At 38.6% G+C, this 20,492-nt stretch overlaps 1 protein-coding gene across 3 annotated transcripts in view; it reads right to left on the bottom strand.

Moving 5' to 3' along the window:
- The window catches only part of LOC122787768 (alanyl-tRNA editing protein Aarsd1-like), a 658,622-nt gene that overhangs the window by 450,741 nt on the left and 187,389 nt on the right, over positions 1–20,492 (bottom strand). Inside the window, exons 1-3 of one of the 3 annotated variants that reach the window (XM_044054667.1) lie at positions 20,263–20,431; positions 19,138–19,439; positions 2,368–2,496 (exon numbers count right to left, since the gene is read on the bottom strand). In XM_044054667.1, the coding sequence (XP_043910602.1) occupies positions 2,368–2,496; positions 19,138–19,158 (150 nt within the window). In that variant the 5' untranslated portion in view covers positions 19,159–19,439; positions 20,263–20,431. Of the gene's footprint in view, positions 1–2,367; positions 2,497–19,137; positions 19,440–20,262; positions 20,432–20,492 lie in introns of those variants that run through there. The other 2 variants (XM_044054666.1, XM_044054668.1) reach the window with 2 other exon arrangements.

The raw sequence follows: 20,492 nt of genomic DNA, 5'->3' as shown, positions 1-20,492 counted from the left end.
TGTAGATTGTCACAAGTGAGATTCTGTTTGAGAACTATGCTAAAGACAGTATCATACCTATGGTAGACTATGTCTAAGAATTCCTCTACTTGGTACTAGTTAAACTAAATGTTAGGTTTAGCTAATGCAATCACTAGACTGTGCTTTTTTCTGATATTATGATAATCCTAATACCCTTCAGTATTAGTACCTCAGAAAAAGGAAGCATGCACTGTGACCAGCTGCTTTGAACCAAAAAGATAAAACACTGCTGATGTGAAGGGAGGACATTCAACAAACAGTAAAATATACAACAAACAAACAAAGGAGGACTCATGTCAGGAGCTCCTTTTTTTGGCTCCTCAGTACCCTTTATACAATCCTGAAATTTAATAACAACTCAGCAGGAAAGATTGCTTTGGGGGAACTGTTTCAAAAAAGAAAGCAACCACATGAACAAATTATAAGCATTATTACATAAACCACATAACATTACAAGTCTGGAGAGATTATTCAGCTTTTACCATGAAATCAGCTTGACCTGTTCAGCATTAAGTAGAACTGCACAGTACAAAACAGCCTGTCAACACGTGGCATCAGCAAAAGCCAAGACAAAACAACTTCAAGCATCTCTCATGCTTTTGGGGATAATTACTGCAACACTGAAAATCCTGACCAAAACAGCTAGCTTCTGATTATAAGGGCAAATTATGCTTACTAGCATTATGAGAAGGGTAGTAAAAGACAAAATCATAACAAGGCACAAGAAACCTAAAGCACCTCAAAGACACAAAGTACAGAGTTTGAATCTCACCTTTGGAAGGTAAATTGGCTAGGCTTAAAATGGCCCACAAAGCAGCTAGTCTAGTACTTACCTATGAATTTATCACAGAAATAAATGTCAAAACAGTGCCTTAAAAATCAAAATCCAGATCAAGAAAGGATTCATTCAACACTTCTCTTATCACTGAATTCCCACTACCTTGTTCTACAGCTAAATGACCAGTCGCAACTCTCAATTACAGGATTTAGCAACAGAAGCATGATCTTTGCCATCACAGTTCAGTTTAGACTTTCTGATGTTCTTAATATCACAGCTATTTATAGGCACACAGATTATCAAATAATGTTTCCTTATCCCAAACTGTACCAAGAATAAACATTGACCGCATTAACTTAGTTCCAAACCTCAAAAAGTTCTGAAATTAAAAATCTGAAAAAATATTCTGCAAGTCTTTCTAATGCACTTTAGATCAATGTAAGTCCTGCAAGGTACACTAGACAATTGCACAACGTTTATTCCATGTACCTATCCACTGTGCTCTGAAAGAAAAGTTAAAGTACAACACATGGAACAGTCCTGCAACATTACCAAGAGTCACTAAGTTGCAAAATTTTGATACACTGGCAGAAACTACTGAAGTGGACTGAAAACTTAGGAACCCTTATTGGTTCACCTTCAGATATACTGGGTGACCTCAGGTACTGTCCCAGATTTCACCTCTCAGGGCTTGCCCAACAGTTAGCTGCTAGTCTACATTCTTTGTCCAGTTACCCTGTCATTTCTAGTATCCCATAAGACCAATTATTTTACTTAACTGGTTTTCATACACATTGCTTTGAATGAGTGAGTTCATGTATGGGAGAGGTTTACAATACCACTGATATGCTAATGATAGACAGCTTTACCTCTCCTTTCCTCAGGATAAAACGTGTCATTTAAATTTCCTAGGTAAGGGTTTGGAATAAATCCAGAACTGGATGAACTTTAATAATCTGAGGCTAAATTCCAATAGGATGGCAATACACACTCTGGTGTGTTAAAATTTGGGTTGAGCCATACGCCCAGGTATTTAACACTATCTGATCACATTGATTGTACTGCTCCAGGAATATTTTTTTTTTCTCCTGACAAAATCTTCATCATCTTAGCATTCAAGGAGTTCCAAAGTTCGCTATTTTTTTTTTTTTTTGGTAAAATTTAAGTACTTTCTTTAGGCTACCATTTTGTACATTCAGGCATAAAAGAGAAGCAGATAATCTATAACCATTATGATTTTTAAAAGCATATCGCCTACAAAAAAAATAATAGTAAATCATATACCAACAACCATGATATACATACAGAGCTACCGCAAGCCTACCAAAGGAGCAGCAACTTCCAGAAATTATAGTTTATATCATGCATTTCAGCTAAAAAAAAAAAAAAAAGGTTATGGCAAGAAACACATGTGACAACGTGACCAATAAACAATACTTCAATTTATCCAGATTAAAATATTAAACATCTCAGTTTTGAATTCTAAATTAAAAAAAAATGTACATCTCTTTTCAGTAAATTTCTTAAAATGTGTGGATATATTAACCTAAATATCGTTACTGAATTACCTGGCCACCTCCCTCAGGAAATAAGACTGTGTCCTTTAAGATCACATTATAGCCTTTTATGGTCTTCTTTTTCCCATTTGTATCCACTTTAAGTTCCGCTGTATTACAAGATATGACTGTGGTGACAAACTGTGGAAAAAAAAAACAGAAAATTCAGGTGCTACATATTACTGGTCCGAGTCATGTAATTAATTTTATCATTATCTTTGTACACAAGTGCAAAAGATAAATAACATCTCTTGCAAAATACTATGCATGAGACCAAGAAAACACCAAATCCTACCTCGGTACATTAAATAAAAGCAGAAGTCAGTCCCTCGACCTAACATTAATGCTAACTGTCCATGGAACTCTTGTCACCTTTTCCATGGTAAAAGGAAATGGACAGCCACACCTCTCAAATGTTATAATTTAAATCACAGCAGGATAATGTCTGCCATCAAGTATACCCTTGCACCATCTAGATTTTCTTATATTCTTAACATCAGAGCTGGTGACAGGTACATATATTAAAGAATAATTGAATTACACTTCTAGCAAAGATTCTTTCTCCCTAAATGTACTGCATTTTCTGTTTAGAGAGAGACACTGTTACACAGCTACTCTTGCAAGCCATCTGCTACAATTGTTAAGGCTGTAAGAAGTTAGCATGAAGACACAGCATGGCTAGATTTCTCATGAAGATGGAGTCTCAACATCAGTTGCAAGAAAGGAGGAGGGAGGGACTGGTACAGTACATAAGGAACAGACAGGGAGGTTGCTCACCCAAAAGGAAGGCAGTCTGCTTCTCTTACAGATATTCAACTCTAAAATGATACCATGCTGGGACAATAGTAAGAGAAACTTAGTCAATGAAGGAATATGACAGGTGCTAAAATAAAAAAAAAATACATACACAATATAATGATGCATATCTAGCCTGCTGAGTGCATTAGTTGGAGGCAACTATATCACAATATGAGTTACTAACTTACTGAAAAAAATCTACTTGCCACTAGGATGCAAGAGCTGAGAAACAAGAGTTTCCAAGGGTGTAGCATGTTTAGTGAGGAGGTAGGAATAACCTACATTAAAAATGATAACATGGCACCTGGTAAACAGCATGGCATTCTAAAAGTATCCGTGAACATGCACCAAGCTTGTCAGTGTTGGTCAGTACAACACTTGTGGGTAGTGGCTTAAACAGTTAACCTCAAGACAGTGCAAATTCACAATGCAGGAATTAGCAAAACTGCTCAGTGACTTTCATTTTGCAAATCTCCTTATGGGGACTATACCTCTTATTAGTCAAATAAGCCTAGAATACAAGCTCATGAATAAATACAAAAAAAGTCATAGATAACCTGATAGTAATTAAAGTAGCTCTTAATGGGGAATTCTTTTTTTTATTCAGATTTGTGCCAACAGTAAAATAAGTTGCTGCAACAACTGCAAGGCAAAAACAAAACTGTAGTCTGTGAAAAAAACAGTGAGAATCATAGTCAAAGAATTCCACAAACATCAGCTACTGGATTTTTATTTTTAAGAATGAGAGTTTAATACAAACCCTGTGATTTAACAGGTTACAGAAGTAATTTTAAAAGTGTCCTAGATTTGGGGTTCTTGAATAAAATAGCCAATTCTTTGGTTATGAGCCTGAATGCTGAAGTAACAAGTAAAACGTAACAAGAAACACACATACTAAGCTGTGAGAATGACTGCAACAGTGGAAAATGATGTAAAGAAAAAAGTGGGGCATAAGACACACAGACACTCACATAGACATATCATCTATACACTGAACACATATAGCACAGCTGCACAATGACTGCCATGTTCCAAATCGCCTCATGGAGTCTGGATTTGTTTGATTAAATAAACCTATGATCCCAGCATAGGAACACACACAATGCAAGCATGTTCAGATGTGGGACTGGTAGGTTCACAGCAACTCTTGTGCAGGATTTTTTTTTTTAACTCAAAACTGTGCTAACAGCAAAATACTGCAACATTTGGATGGTAAAAATAGTAAGTAGTATAAGCCACAAAATGCCATGCACTTCAGTTGTCTTTACATTTTTAAGAAATAAATATTGGTGCAAATCCCAGGTTTAAAAAAAAAACAGTTAGTTACATGACTGTTACATTAATTCTTTATTTATTTAACTGGAACAGAGAAATGGTCCAGACAGACTATTTTCAAGCTCAACTAGGGTCAAAAAAAAAAGTGCAAAATAGCAATATACAAAACAGAGGAATAGAACAAATTCAACATAAAGCTTGATGAACGAAAAATACGTTAAAGTCTACATTATGAAAGTACTACATCTTAAAAAGAGTAAGTGCTGAACTCAAAACAGGTTATTATCCCCACACACATACAATTGCACATATATATATACATATATATATATATATATATATATATATATATATATATATATACATACACATATACACACACACACACACACACACACACACACACACACACACACACACACACACCCTTACTTAAATATACCAACTCTGAGATCGCACTTTCTTCTTCTTTCAGCTGTTCCTGTTAGGGGTCGCCACAGCGGATCATCTGAGATCGCACTACATTGTGGAAATAGGAGATCTTCTCTTTCCGCTCTATACGGGGATCTCCATTCAGTCAGATCGGACTTCTACAAGTTCAAACATACGGTCTCGGCCATATGCGGTTCAAACTTATAAACGTTCGATCGATTGAAGGGGACCCATTATATATATATATATATATATATATATATATATATATATTATAGACACACACACATGTATAGATACATACATATATGTATATACAAATGGCTAAGCATAACAATGGTGGGTGTTGGCTTACACACCCAGTCATGGAATTTCAATGGATTTTTTTGTTGGGGGTAGGCATAATGGTTAATTTGTTTACCTCACAGACACAAGGTACAGGGTCTGATTCTCACCTTTGAAAGGGAAATTAGTTTAAAAATGGCCCCAAAGGGTAGCTAGCCTAGTACTTACATATGAACCTATACAGATACAAAAAAGACATTTTGCACATATTAATATATAAACGTACACAAGCCAAGAAAAGCAAAAATATGTAAATACAAACAGCCAATTCTATTTTCTAAGTGCTTTTTCCTGGCATGCCAGCTGATTACCAAGCCTCCCCCCTATCAGCCGTGCCCATTCATTCTCCCGTCCTGGGGATTTAAAGTGCCAACATATTAATGTCAAACCAATTTTACTTTTAGCATACAATTTGAATAAACACACAAAACAGATGGAAGGAAAGTAAATGTAAAACTGTGGAAGAACTGAATAGGTACTGCAAAAGATAAGAGAACAATTTAGAATGGTTTTCTGGGAAAGGCAATTTTGTGACTGTGGCAGTCTACACTCCTAAACAGAGACAGGCATCTATCAGAGTTAACTAGAACAACATAACTGTAATTTGCTAACAGCATCTAGAAGTAGCAGTGGACGCTGCTCCACACTTGAAGACACTGGCAAAAGCAGATGCTCCAAAGAAAGAGCAATTTTTTTTGTTATTTCAGAGCTGAAGACCATGATAAGTCAAGATATGTAAACCAACTACAATCCTTACTGACAGAAAACAGGAAAAGCAGACTAGACAAATTCTTTTAGAAGCCAAATGGCGCAGCACAGAACTGTAAGGAGTCAAAGGAAATCATTCAGGAGATAGGATGAGCAAGATAGCAGATGCGAAATCAAAATACATCCATGACAGGGAAGTTATACTAAGCCAAAGAAAGTGAATGAGATAAAGCCAAAGTGGTTCCAAAAATGTAAACTGGCATGGGGTGTCTGAACTCAAAACCTGCATCAGGGCCCCAAAGTATGTGTCATGGGTAAAATATGTCAGTACAGGAGTTGAAACATTTATTAAGGGCAAGAGCAACTGGTTGTCAGAGGTGGGTCAAGCTTAGAAACAAGGAGAAGGGGTGACGGAATATCTATGGAAAGCATCAGAAACACAAGAAGAAAAAGGGACACACACTAGACTGAGGCATGGTTGAGATGGATGTTCCCAAGCTGGGGACTCAACAACTCAGTATTATGGACAAGTCATATGAGAAGGAAAGGTATTGTCCCAAGGAGTTGCAGCATAAAGTGGAATGGTTAAGGCTCTGATGAGTCAGCACAAATGATGTGGCAGGAGATGAGAGTTGGGTGAAGTTGCAGCCATGAAAAACGGATTTCCCTCCATACATAAGCTCTCTCCATGGGCCAGAGACCAGGGGAGATAAACAAATGCATCATACAAGAACAGACAGTGTGAAATCAAACAGCAAAAATGGACTACACCGCACTAAATAATAACGAGTACATATAAGAAAAGGAAAACTATGAAATTGAACAGTGATATAAATCATAAAAAAAATCTTTGCTGAACAATATGCAGGAGAAGTGTCAGATGGTATTTGTCATCTATATCAGACTGCTGAACCTCTAAAATGTAGAAGGGAAAACAGAACCATTTTTACAGAATTCTTTTGATCTGTGAAATGCATTCTACAGAGTCAATGGTTAGAGTAAGATGACAAATACAGGTAAACAAAGCAGGCACTTTCAACCAGATCCTGATCAAGGATCAACCACTCAGTACAATAAACCACACAAATTTGTGTATGTGTGTGTGTGCGAGTGTGTGTGTGTGTGTGTGTGTGTGTGTGTGTGTGTGTGTGTGTGTGTGTGTGGTGGGGGGGTTGCATACAGATACTATTGTTCCAGTAATGCTGGTCTCCTTGGGAATGTGAGGGAATAATCAATCGTAGCCAACAGGACAGGTACAGTTTCACAAACATTGCTCAAAATTCAGATTCATACCATGAGCACTATAGTGATGAGCAGCACAAACTTCAGCTCAGATGTCTGGCCTGTGGATCCCCCCACACCTCCTATCAGTGCCCACTGAATGAAAGTATCACATTTATTTTATTTTTTACTTATCCATGGTTGACCAGGTTGCTTCCGCTAGGCTAGTAGCCTCTCTTCAGGGGAGACCACAGGTGGTATTTATACTACTAGGAGAAATTTGGCCAGTGTATCGAGGAACCTTCCCTACTTTTTTGACTGGTGCCATGGGATCTTCTTCATCCACCTGAAATATCAAATTCAAGCACACGAGACCTCTGTTTAATGTTTCAACAGGAGGACAGTACACACAGGAGTGCAGCAACCCCTTGTGCCACACTTCACTGTCAGCAATCGATCTACCTGGTGTGGAACTAGAACCCACAGCCTTCTGCACCAAGAGTGTGTGTGATAACTGTTGTGTCACTAACACTGCTAATGATCAAACACAGCAAGCAGTCAAGCCTTCTTCCATGCCACAGATTCAGAGAAACCTTAGCTGATGTTACTCAGACTACTATGGTTAATATCACAGTTCAGACAGCACCCCAAAAAGTACAACAGCAGTGCCACTGGAGCTAGGGTTTAGACAATAACCCAGGACACAGTTTAAAAAAGGACGAGGGGGATTTGAAGTGAGTAAACTGAGGTACGAAACAGTTAAGATTTAGAAAGGAATTATTTTTTTTTTCTTTTTAGATCAAGAGGTGTACAAGGAAGATGGCAGGATTAAAACAGTTTTTAGGAAACAAGTACAGAGCAAATGTTTGGTCCTAACTTTTTTTTTTAACTGTAGGTTAAAATGTGGTTTATGTGGCTAGCTGTGTTACATGCAGTAGACTTTTTACACAGGCAGAACCCTAGAAAGCTTCACTGTAGAATACACAAGCATGTACATGCTACTGAATATAACAATTCCACCAACACTCTGTTAAGGCAGTCTGACCCTTGTGCAGATTTCACGTTTTAAGTTTTCTGTAACACACCATCTTCCTTCTGCCATGACATAGAAGAGGAGTGGGACTGGAAGGAGTACTGCTGGCAGATAAAATCAGATGTCTGCAGTGCTCTAGGTACGCCAGCACAGCACTGGGTACTAATGACAAATAAAATTGTAAAATTGTTTTGAAAAGAAGGAAATTAAGACATTAGCTCGTATCACATGACTTCTATCTTTAAGTGTTGAAATATGTTAGTTTCACAGTCTGATGAAGTCTTCTTAAGAGACAAAAGTGCATATGGTGACTGGAAGGAATAAAGTTTTTATTTTATTAACTCTGATACTTTATGGAAATGTTTTGGTTCTAGCTGGAGTGCATACGGATTTTATTTTACTGTGTACTACATTTGCTCAACAAGCAAATGAGGCAAAGGGGTTGACTAAATAGGCTTATGTCCCCTAATATTTCCCTAACGGTCAACCTACCCATTATTACTACTTTCCCCCACCCCTTTTCCAATATGAATGCCCCTGAGGATACCTTCTCCACCACCCATACCAGTAGACCATCCTACAGATCCATAACCCTATCTATGGAAAACTTTTCTGAATGGCAGATTGTGGTTAGTCTCTAAAATCTGCTGCCAGTAGCCATTTCTGTTCTTCCTGTTCAGAATACTGTTCAGAATACTGTTCCAGTGGCATAAAGGGATAATCCCTGACTAGAGTCCAGTTGACCTGGTTTCGATTAGCAATTCAGATGACTGATGGAGCGGCACAGAGGGATAAATGTGCCCATCCTGGGTAGGAGGGTGTTCATCAAGGATGCTTTCTTGGAGGAGGCATGGTCCAAAGACGGGAGCTGCCCTCAGATGTAACTGACTAGTGTGACAGGCAGGACAAGGCAGGGAAGGATGTGGTCAGAGTGTAATAAAAAAAACAGGACAGATGCAAAGAAAGCAAAGTCCCTAGGATACGCAACTGGCTTCAGCAGCACAGCAGTAAGTCGAAGGGGGTTAAGAGATAAGCTGGCAGATCCAGTGTAGACATGGGGAAAACAAATTCCCTTCACATCTTCTGACATGCTCTTATGCGCCAGTATTATGATTCCTGTCTTTTCTGGCCTCAGATGAGAACAGGATAAGTTCCTCTAGCCTCAGACCTTATTCCATCCCCTCCATCCGCTGGATTTTTCTAGTAACTTTCCTCTGGATTCCTTCCAGCATATGATAGTCCATTTCATCCTATGTTCTAGAACTGCACATAGCACTCAAACTGTGGACTCTTCAAGGCCCTGTAGTGTGGAAGCACTATCTTTTTGCTTTTTGACTCTGTACTCCTTGACAATACACACTAGCATTCTGTTTGTAGCAGCAACTGCCCCCCTCACCTTACTCTAGGTGCTGCAGTCCAGGTGTGATCAACTCCTGCAGATGCTTTTCCCATTCTACTGTCATCATTTCCTCTCCTCCCAGTTAGTACTTCACACCAGGGATGCCATGGTCTATGCAAAGTACTTTTTATTTGTTCACACTAATTCACAAATGCCACCTTTTTGCCCAACTGTCTAGCCCTTCCAAATCCTCTGCTGGACCCTTTCTCATCCTTCACTACTGCACACATCTTTGCACTATCACATCATGTGCAAGACAAACACAATGAACAGTAAGGCACCCAGGACAGACTTCTGTGTTACCACACTAGTCACCCCCAGTTCCTGACATTATCCCTCTTACCACAACCCTGTATAGACTGCAATTCAACCATACAGCTACCCAGTTCCTTAGCCTTGGTCCTAGTGCCAACCCATCCAGTTTTCCCACCAGCCTCATATGTGAGAAAATCAAAAGCCTTGCTAAAATCCAGGTAAACTATGTCTGCTTACACTCTCAAGTTCACCTGTAACCTAGTCTTAAAAATATTTCAGATTTAACTGACAGTTCCTTATGGTTGTGAACCAATTTTGGTTGCATTCCTGGTAACTGTAGTCCTCGAACATGCCAGCAGCCTCCTCAAGATTTTTCCATCACTTTTCCTGCCACTGTTGTCAAACTAGTAGGCCTGTAGTTCCCTGCATTTCTGCCCCCCCCCCAACAATGACACTGCAAGTGCTGCCACCCAGTTTTGTGGCACTGCTCTAGTCAGTGATCTGTGAAAACTCTCCATCAAGGGTCTGTCCACGAACTAGATATATTTCTGTGGATTCTGGGATGCAGCCCATATGGTACTTGGGTGATACATATAAATAGATGGAAAAACACACTGACATATCAAGAGTGGCTTTAGACATTTTCAGCACGGACACTGTAAACTCGATGGGGCAATGGACTCTTCTTAAAAATGTACACAAAGATGAAAGGTCGGACTGAAAATACATGCATGTATGCCCCCAGAGGTTAATACATTTTTAAATGTTTATTCTTGGGAAGGAAACAACAATCTTAGGGTGGTCAGTGAATGCACTGACCTGGACATGTTGATAGATTAGAAGACTTTATGTATAGTTGTCAGGAGAAAGGTTAGATCTATTGTGCATTTTAAGTCCTTCCATAAACATGACATATGCTTCCTGCGTTTTTCTCTCACTGTTCTGAGACTGCAGATTTGTATAGGAGTGTGTGTGTGTGTGTGTGTGTGTGTGTGTGTGGTGGTGGGGGGTCCAGACTATGACACATTATTGTAAACTGATAATTTGGGGTAGCAGTTAACAACAATAATTATATGAAGTATCTGTTAGGAAACTGATAAAGTGCTTCATATTAAAATGTTTATCTCTGAACAGAACACAACACAAAAAACACATATGTGGGATTGCTAACTGGACTGCATATCAATCTCACTTACTGTGGGAAAGATTTTGATAGCCGTCACTGCAAGCAGAATCATTCCCTGCCCGCATTTCAAGATTCTTAATGGATATTGCTAAATATGGAATATGATAGAGGAAGGTCTTAGCTCCCAGACCAGCCTATATCATGATGCGTTATATTATCCGCATTAGCTGAAGGGTGTACTGCATAGAAACAGACATGGACAACATTTGTGTAGCAGTTTCTGACATAAGGACTAATGATGAGACAACAAGCGTTTAATGAAGGAAAGCAACAGTGATACACTGAAGACCTGAGTAGGTATCAGACAGGACAGAAGACATGACAAAGGCTCTGCCCACCAAAAATATTTAAGTAAAATAAAACAAAAACAAAAACAATATGGCAGGGCTGAGATGAAATCTAGTGATAAGACAGCATTCTCACTGCCCACAGGCCAAGGGTATTCAAGGAGATATGGTGAATTTTATCAGCAGTATATAGTACAATAGACTACTCTCTAGGATAACATATGTAATAACATTCTGTGGCACTGTGGACCTTTTTAGGTTTCTGGGAGAATTCAACAAAGTAAAGGCAAAAGGCTGCTACTGTTTTTTCCTCAAAAGACTTAACCTCAGAGGGAGTGTGTGTATATATGTTGAGTACAGGACAAGATAAATCAAACAGCAAAGAGGTGACAGTCCTACAGATTTCATTAACCAGGTTAGATAAAAATAGTTCTACATGGATGAGCCATTACATTAGTACACAGGGAAACAGTAAAATACTTCCCTGTGCTATAAGGCTAGATCCCTGTCAATGTCTTCCCTCCCCTGCTTAGTTCAGGGAGGTGTTACTGTAGGTAGCAAAGAACTGAAAAAGTTGTATTACTCAACACATTCATTTCAGACAAGGACAGCATCAGCATCACATGCGTGTGTGACAGATGATCAAGTGAAAAGAAAAGCTTTGGGCAGATGGAGGTTATAGGGAGGAGAAAAACTGCTCTTAGCATTATTTAGTCCCTGTTGACATGCTGCAACAGCAAAAACAAACTATGTCTCTGTTACCACTTATACAGCTACTCCACACAAGAAGACATCTCACTGCCTGAAAGGCTGAATGCTATTATATGGCGATACTGCAGCAGTCACTTCTGGGGAGGTGAACCAGTAAGAAAGACAAAGGAAAGAGAGTAGAGTATTTCAACTGAAACATTTGCATGTAAAGCAGATAAACTTCCAGTTCTCTGACTCAAAATGAACTATTAATGTGATCCTTGAGGCAAACTTTTGCAATGGTGGTATTAGATGAATTTGATATGGGTCAGAGACTATACACAAGCTATGTTTGAGAAATACAAAACATTGGAATGTCCCAGAAAAGCTCTGGGAACTCCATAAGAATTTTATAAAAGCCACAGCTAGAGGACGTTATAAAGTACCATGGCTTAAAGTAAAAAATTTTAAGTTGTGAAGGACCGGTGGTCTTCACTTGCTAGACAGGAGAACAGATGAACTTGTAGCAAACCTAAAAAAAGCGAAAGTTGGGCTTAACCCAATGATGCACCTGGAGGGAATGATGACCGAGTCACCCACCTGTGCAGAAAAGCAGACACAGAGAGAATGTAGGAGCTTCAATGTTGAAAGGCATGACCCCTCAAGGTTAACAAAAGGAAAGGCCCAAAGCTTAATCTTGTGACTGCACTTTGCAAGACAATCATGCAACTGTTGAAACATAAGGGGTGTGAGGTCATTCTAGCTAACCCTTCATCACCTACAGTGAGTATCTAAGTTTCTGAGCCAACTGAAAGCAGAGTAAAGTCACCTCAGTGGTGAACAAGAACTGGACATTCTTTCCAAGCCTGTCTTCACATGCACACCGTAATTCCAAAAGGTTCAATTGACTGAATAAAAAAAATAATGTGGCCATATTCTCTAAACTAAGCACGTTGTACCTTACTTGGCTAGTTTAATTATTCAAAGACAGTGAATACCAAGCAAGTACTCACATGTAGATGACACTACCTTAGGGAGGAAATCCCGGGCCCTGGCATGAAGGGAAAGAGGGAGAACAGAGATGATAGAGATCAGGAAGAAGGCTCACTCATGTCGGCATGGGAAGAGAAAATTCTAGGCCTCCAAGGAAGGGGTTTGGCTAGATCAGGATGGCCCTCAAACTAATGAAAATGTGTTCAAAAGGCTAGGTATATGAACAGCACAATACAATCCTCCACAAACACAATTATCACAAAGGGGAAGTTTAAAAATTGTGGAGGGATAGGTGTTAGTAGCAAATTTCCATACAAGGATGATTGTGCTAGCAGTTAGAAGGAATGAGAAAGAAATCTGCATTTCTCAGAATGTTTTTTTAGGCTCTTGCTTTCCCTGACAAGCTCTGTTAGGATTAGGTATGGTGAGGTAGGTATGGCACAGACACACAATGAGAAAAATGATATACAGAGAAGTAAAACAAAATGTTCACTGGCTGACTGGTGGCAAGAACGTGACTGCAGAACTGGCATCCTCTATACTCACAGGAAGAGAGGCCCAAAGTTCGTCCCAGTGAGCTGCCTTTTACAACACAGTCCTACAGTGACTCTTAAGATGTATGAAGCCCTACTGACCTAAAGGCACCCAGTGAGCCTCCAATTCGGTGAGGCCATAGACAGAGGATAAGACAAATGTATTTAAGAACTGGACACCACTGTAATTCTCTCCATGTAAATCTTCCTCATCACATCATAAAAATTCTAAATAATTTACTTTGGCCCTAATTTATTTATTTTGATTTGTTAACTTAAAGGTAGAGCACTGATCCATTAGGATCAATTTCAGAGACTGTCTTTGCCAAACACAAGACATTTAAGTGGCAGTACATTACATCTACTCGATAAGAAACAGTTAAACATGCTTAGACAATATTAAAATGAAGTAAAAGTCACAATTATACAACCACATCGTTTGAGAGTTTCATACAGCACAATCAGTAGCAAAATAAACAACTAATTAAACCTTCAATTACAGATGTATACAACTCTATAACGTACATGAGTTAGTAAAAGAAGAGAGAGGAATCAGCAAAGTTCTTATAAGATATAATAAGGCAAGTAGACACAGAGTTGGAGACATGAGTTGAGTAGGTCTAAATGCATGGTTCAAATGTTTGGATAAATACATTGCTGTAGTCCTTCCTCCAAAATAAGTGTGTATTATTATAATACTAAGTATATACCTCTCAACTGACCAGATTTTCACCTCATATTTTTGGTCTTTTCCTCATAAAAGTTGTGGTTTTCTGGCAAATCAGTGGGATGATCCGAGGACTGAAGTCACTAAATAAGGACATACACAACTTCAAATCCTCCAGAAAATGTATGTTAGCACAAACCCTGTTACTCTAGCAACCTTCTAAGTCTATAAGAGCAATATTTACAATCTGTCCCTGTTTTGGGGCCTTTTCCCTCCATTTTGTCACGCCTTGTCCAGATTTCAAGAGGTTGAGAGGTATAACTAGGTAGCTTTAAAGAATCGAAGCAAATTTCCACCATCCTTAAACAAAAACAATGAATGACTAACATGATGCTGTGGCTATTTCCTTCACAGTAAATGGGCTGCTGGTTATTCCAACTTTACATAAGCCCAATTCCTGTCCACTGTAATAACCTGCACATTATCCAATGCACCAATAATACAGCTCATTTCTGCTCAGTCAAATAGCACACATCTGCCTCGCATCAATTGTAAACAGGATTTTTGCTAGAGAAGTGGCAAAAAGACTAGTATCTCTTAATCAAGTTTTTTTTTTCCAAAAAAAAGTTAATAAAGTATAACAGTTGTTACTTCACATAAAGAAAAACAGTTGTTTTCATATAATTCTGAACCTGTGAAAGAGAGGGAGTTTGTGCAACTGCAGATATAAAGACTTTGGGCAGGCATCCACAGTGTACTGCTCCTGCCATTATTTATAGCCAGAGAACATCCTGCAGTCTCTAAACTAGGACTAGAACTACATTTCTCATGCAAAAATCAGAGTACAGAATACAGGACTGAATCAGCTCTAAGATTTATCAAGAATGTCACAACCCCAGTACCCATAAACATTCGAAAAAGTACTCGTATACTTATTTTGTTTGACATTTTTAACTCAGCACAACAATGTAGTTGGATAACAATTGACAAGTCTGTTTGAACATTCAAGGAGTGTCACAGATGCACTGCTTGTGTTTACTGATAACTGGTCCTTTAAAAACAAATGTTACTTAAATTGTTAGTAGAAATGAAGAAAGTTGCCTTTGTATGGCTGTATTTTTAAACAGTGGCTGTGGACTTAGTTTTCCATATATCTGTAAGACATACATCCATAGATGTGTGCACAATGTACTCTTCCTACACTCAGCTGATATAGTGGATCATTCCTGCAATCTCTAGAACTAGTGAGTATCGAGTTCTCAGAATAAAGAATAAGATGGTGATACACAAATAGAGCCTCTTCTACATTATAATCCACTCTGAATCGGTTAGAAAACAATTACGTTTAAGCTGCCTGTAATGATGTGAGGTAATGCCAGCTATGCCAGAGACAGTAGGGCAGTGCATGTGTAACATATGCCAGCATAACTAGCTGGAGTTTTGTAAAGAATTTTAGATTTGAACATCAAACTGATTTGTACAGATGCTTGTGTTAAAAATGTATTTGTAAAGTTGCTTGTGTTAAAAATATATCAACAGTGGGTCCTGATGGACAGAAACAAAATATACATGTATGTCAGACTATATTGCAACTGATAAAATGTATGATATATATATATATATAATGTGTTACCAGAAGATGCTGGAAGGGAAGGGGTTAAGCTCAGTCCAGCTAACCTTAAGAAAAATAGCCTGAAATGAAATTACTTGGTTTAAACCATAAAGATTTTATCTCACAGGCCTGAATGCAGCCAGAGACACAATGTCTGGGCTGAGATCCTGCTCTTATTGTCCTTAGTGGTGAACTAATTGCTACCCTGGGGTGCCACAGAATGGCTAGTTAGTCTCTGCAGGAAGGATGAAAAGCACGGAATTGTTTTACAGTCTCCAGATTCTGGAATAAACCTTAGCAAAGCTGTGTGTGTGAATTGTGACACATCTGTGCCAGATCTTGGCTCAAGTTTCTACTGAGAGGGTAGTGTGGGAACCACAGAGTCAGGTGACCAGATGTGATGCTATTTTGTAGCCTGAAGGCAGCACTGAAATTGTATTTAGATACTAGTGACAGATGTGACAGAGACATTTAGCACTCTGTTATAGAACTGACAAGACCACTTACCCACTTCATCTTGCCTTGCTCTAGTAAGTAACTTAACTAGGGAACAGTAATTATTCAGTCAGGATAAAATACAGTAAGAATAGCTCATAGCTTCATAGATAGGTTCATAGATTAGTACTAAGCTAACTGCCCTTGTGGACCATTTTAAGCTTAGTCAGTTACCACATGTGGAATCAAACACTGCACCTTCTGTCTATGAGGTAAACACCTTAACCATTATGCCAAACTCCCACTCAGCTAAAAGTATTGTTTTTCTTTATCTATGTCTTTCCATCTGCGTTATTTTTTATATTTCCTGTGAACTGAAATTATTGTTTTTATTTTAAACAGATACTCGGTATTCCTATATTTTTTTTATTGTTTATTATTAAATATATCTAAACCTTTCACTGTGGCTGGTCTTTTAGAAAATATTTTAACCCTTGAAAGAACTTACATTTAATTGTAGCATCATGCTCCTGAAAGTCTTGCCAATTGGTTAACACTAATTTGTATAAGTATTCAATTTACTAAGTAATTATTTACCCTGGTAACAGCTGTAAATTAGTTGGCTGCAGTGACTCTACCTTAGTCTGGGTGGAAATGGCATAGTGGGTAAATCTGTGCCAGTCTTTCCCAGGTCAGTGCGTGTGTGAAAATCAAACCTCAAAGAGTGTCTCTGTGTGTGTGTGTGTGTGTGTGTGTGTGTGTGTGTGTGTGTGTGTGTCAGCTACTTAACAGGGACACAGAATACTAATTTCTACAGAGAGAAAGGTTGAGTCTTATGTGGGGCCTGGAGAGGAAGTCCAGCCCCAGAACTGGAGTGCGCTCCCTGTGTGCTCTTAAGGGAAACTGTGCTTGATGCAGACAGCTGCATTTGAAAATACTGTGTATGTCTATTTTTGTTCTATGTGAACGTTCCCCATTGGTGCCAGTGGTGAGGATTGAGGCTCCTTGATTACTGACCCAGAGGAGGGATGTCACACTGCCTACCACTTAACTTCACTTCACTGCCTACTACTTAACTTCAGTGCTATGGATGTAAGGAACCAACTGAGAAAAGTGAACCCCAGGATGGCTGCTGGCCCTGATAACATTCTGGGGACAGTATTTAAATGTTGTGCAGACCAACTGAGTATAGTCCTGACAGACATCTTCAATACCTCGCTTGTCCAGGAAAAAGTACCAGCATACTGCCAACATAATCCCTCTGCCTAAAAACGCCAACCCCGCCTGCCTAAATGATTACAGGCTAGTGGTCCTTACAAAAAATGTAATGAAATGCTTCGAAAGTCTGGTTAAAAGGCATTTGACTACAGTACTACCCCAATCCTTTGACCCACTGCAGTTTGCCTACTGGGCAAACAGATCAACTGCTGATGCCATTTTGGTGGCACTTCACCTCACATTGGAACATAATGAAGAGAACAACTATGCCAGGCCATAGATTTCAGCTCGGCATTCAGTATGGTGATTCCAATGCAACTTATATTAAAGCTAATTAACCTTGGCATAAATAAAGGGCTGTGCAACTGGAGCATCGATTTCCTGACTGGAATACCACAAAGGACCTGTGCTGGTAACAACACTTCAGGGAGTATTACAATCAACACCGGAGTACCCCAGGGCTGTGTGCCGAGTCCTCTGCTGTTCACAATCCTTACCCATGACTGATCTGCGAAAGATAGCAACGACCACATTATCAAATTTGCAGATGACACCACAGTGGTGGGAATCATAAATGGCGATGACAAGAGTGGGTATAAGAATGAGGTTAACTCCCCGAGTGAATGGTGCAATAACAACAATTTGGACCGGAACGTCAATAACACAAAAGAAATTATTATTGACTTCAGAAATAGCTCTGCCGTGCACCTGCCCCTCAAGATCAATGGTGAAGAAGTGGAAAGAGTCCAAACTACAAAGTTCCTGGGGGTACATATATCAGAGGATCTTCTTGGAGTACAAACACAGGCCAGCTAATTAAAAAAGCCCACCAGCAACTACACTTCTTAAGAAGGCTGAGAAAAGCAAAGTTCTCTATTAATGCTCTAATTACATTCTAGAGAGGAGCCATTGAGAGCATTATCACCAGCAACTGCACTGTATGGTTCGGTAACAGCACAATGGCCGAAAGGAAGAAGCAGCAAAGAATAACAGGAACGGCAGAAAAGATCACAGGCACTAGTCTTGCTACCTTGCAGGACCTCTTTGAACTGAGATGTAAAAAGAGGTCCCACAAAATACTGAGTGACACTCCTCATTCAGCGTATGGTTGGTTCACAAAACTTGCTTCTGGTAGAAGGTTACACAGTATCTGCTGCAGGACCTCCAGATTCATGAACAGTTTTTATCCAACTGCAATAAGACATTAATGCAGACATAAATCTGGAAGTAACAAAACTATTATAGATTGTTACGCTCTCATTCTTTTTTTTTTCATACAGTAATTCTATTTATTGCATACCATACTAAAATTAATACATTCTCATTTAAGTGCAATTCCAGTCACTTCCTTATGTGCAATATCACCCAATCTCACCTCTGTGTATAGTGTACTTTTCTTTTCATGTGTTAATTATCTAGTAGTCAGTGTTGTCCAATGTAATAAATAGTGTACAAGCATGTGCGAGAGCTACTTAGATATTTAGTTTTGTATTATAGTTGTTTATTGTTTAATAGCTATCATGTCTGTCTTTTTGTTTGTTTTCTCCTGTAAAAGAGCTGACACTCAAATTTTCATTTATGTAGCACTTGTGTTTCCTAAATGACAATAAAGTTTCTTTGAATTTTTGAACCAAACCACTGCAGTAAAGCTTTCATGACTCTCAAGTGTATCTTATTATGAAGAACGTTCCTTACTTTGGGTGTTAAAAAGTTCATGTTCCTTGAATAGTCATGCTGAAAGGGTCTATCACATCTTCAGTGTTAGGAAGATAGTTTTAACTGATATCCATGGCAAACACAAATGCATTATTAATTCAGCAAGAGATCTTTTTACAAGTAAAACGTAGCACATTTTAACCATCCTGTGAGCTTTCTAGTAGAAACGGTTAGCAAGCGTTCCACATTTTGCCCATTTGTTCCACATTATGATGGGTAGTATTCCTCATTTTGGTGATGGAAGGTTGAAAGCTATGAAGCTCTTACTTCACTTCTGAAAACTAAATTAAGATTATGGTTCAGTAAATACTTAATTACTTTCCATTTGCTTTTTACTTCACTGTATTTTCCCCAAAAGTTATTTTGAGACAAAATCTATTAAAATATAATAAGAATCACTTGCAGTAATTTTTATGCATTAATATGGGTTCAAGCTTATAGGCTACATCACACTTCCCTGCAGGGGCTATTAGAGATACGTGTTTGGACTGCAATTATACTGCAGAAACACATTTTGTCTGGGGCAGCAACATTTTTTGCTGCTGTAAATATATGTCCATGATGCTATATAAAACAAAAACAAAACGTAACTTTGTCCCACTTGTCTCTGTAATTCTGACTACCTCTTTATGACTATGTATAATGTACGCTAATTAATGTCACATATTTTTCAAGGGCTTTATGCCCAATTCTCTCCTCTAGATGATGTGAAGTATGAACTCATATATAATATCATTAATAACAAAATAATAATCTTTTGTTTACAGAAGCAGCCCTTTACTAAGCTGATAGTGGGCAGAGTTCCATTTTAAACTACTGAGGAAAACTATGATGCTGTACTTCAAACAATTTAAAATTTTATAAAATACTATTCAAATATGATTGTGTTGGCAATAATAAAGTGTTAATCAGTATTTTTGCACTGACTGAAAGTACTGCATGTCCTGCAAAATCTCACGTTTCAGCAAGAAACGCCCAGCATGACAAAGTGGCATTTCTACTCTCCGGAACGCGACTACAAATACATTAATCATGCATCTTTCGAGCAATACATCCAGCTAAAAAAGTACCACTGGCGTAATAAATCTAGAAGGCAAAACGTACCTCCTTCATAAAGCTGTCCTTCTGGCACTGAAATGCCATATCAACTAACCCCAGCCTAAACTGTACCAAGAAAATGGAGATTCAAGCAGTTCATTAGTACGACAAACCGGTACAACTTTTTACTGTAGTTGAAATGTCGTATGGCATCTGCTTTGAGACAAACGCACTCAAATAGCGAAACTAATAATCTGGTTTTCTCCTTCCACTTCTTGTAGTTTTTCTTGTAACCG

Source organism: Protopterus annectens, chromosome 13.part0 (assembly GCF_019279795.1).
Source record: "Protopterus annectens isolate FY-2018-M chromosome 13.part0, PAN1.0, whole genome shotgun sequence".
Taxonomy (NCBI): Eukaryota; Metazoa; Chordata; order Ceratodontiformes; family Protopteridae; genus Protopterus; species Protopterus annectens.
The sequence above is the reverse complement of the archived record's forward strand: the minus strand, read 5'-3'. Positions and strand labels throughout refer to the sequence as shown.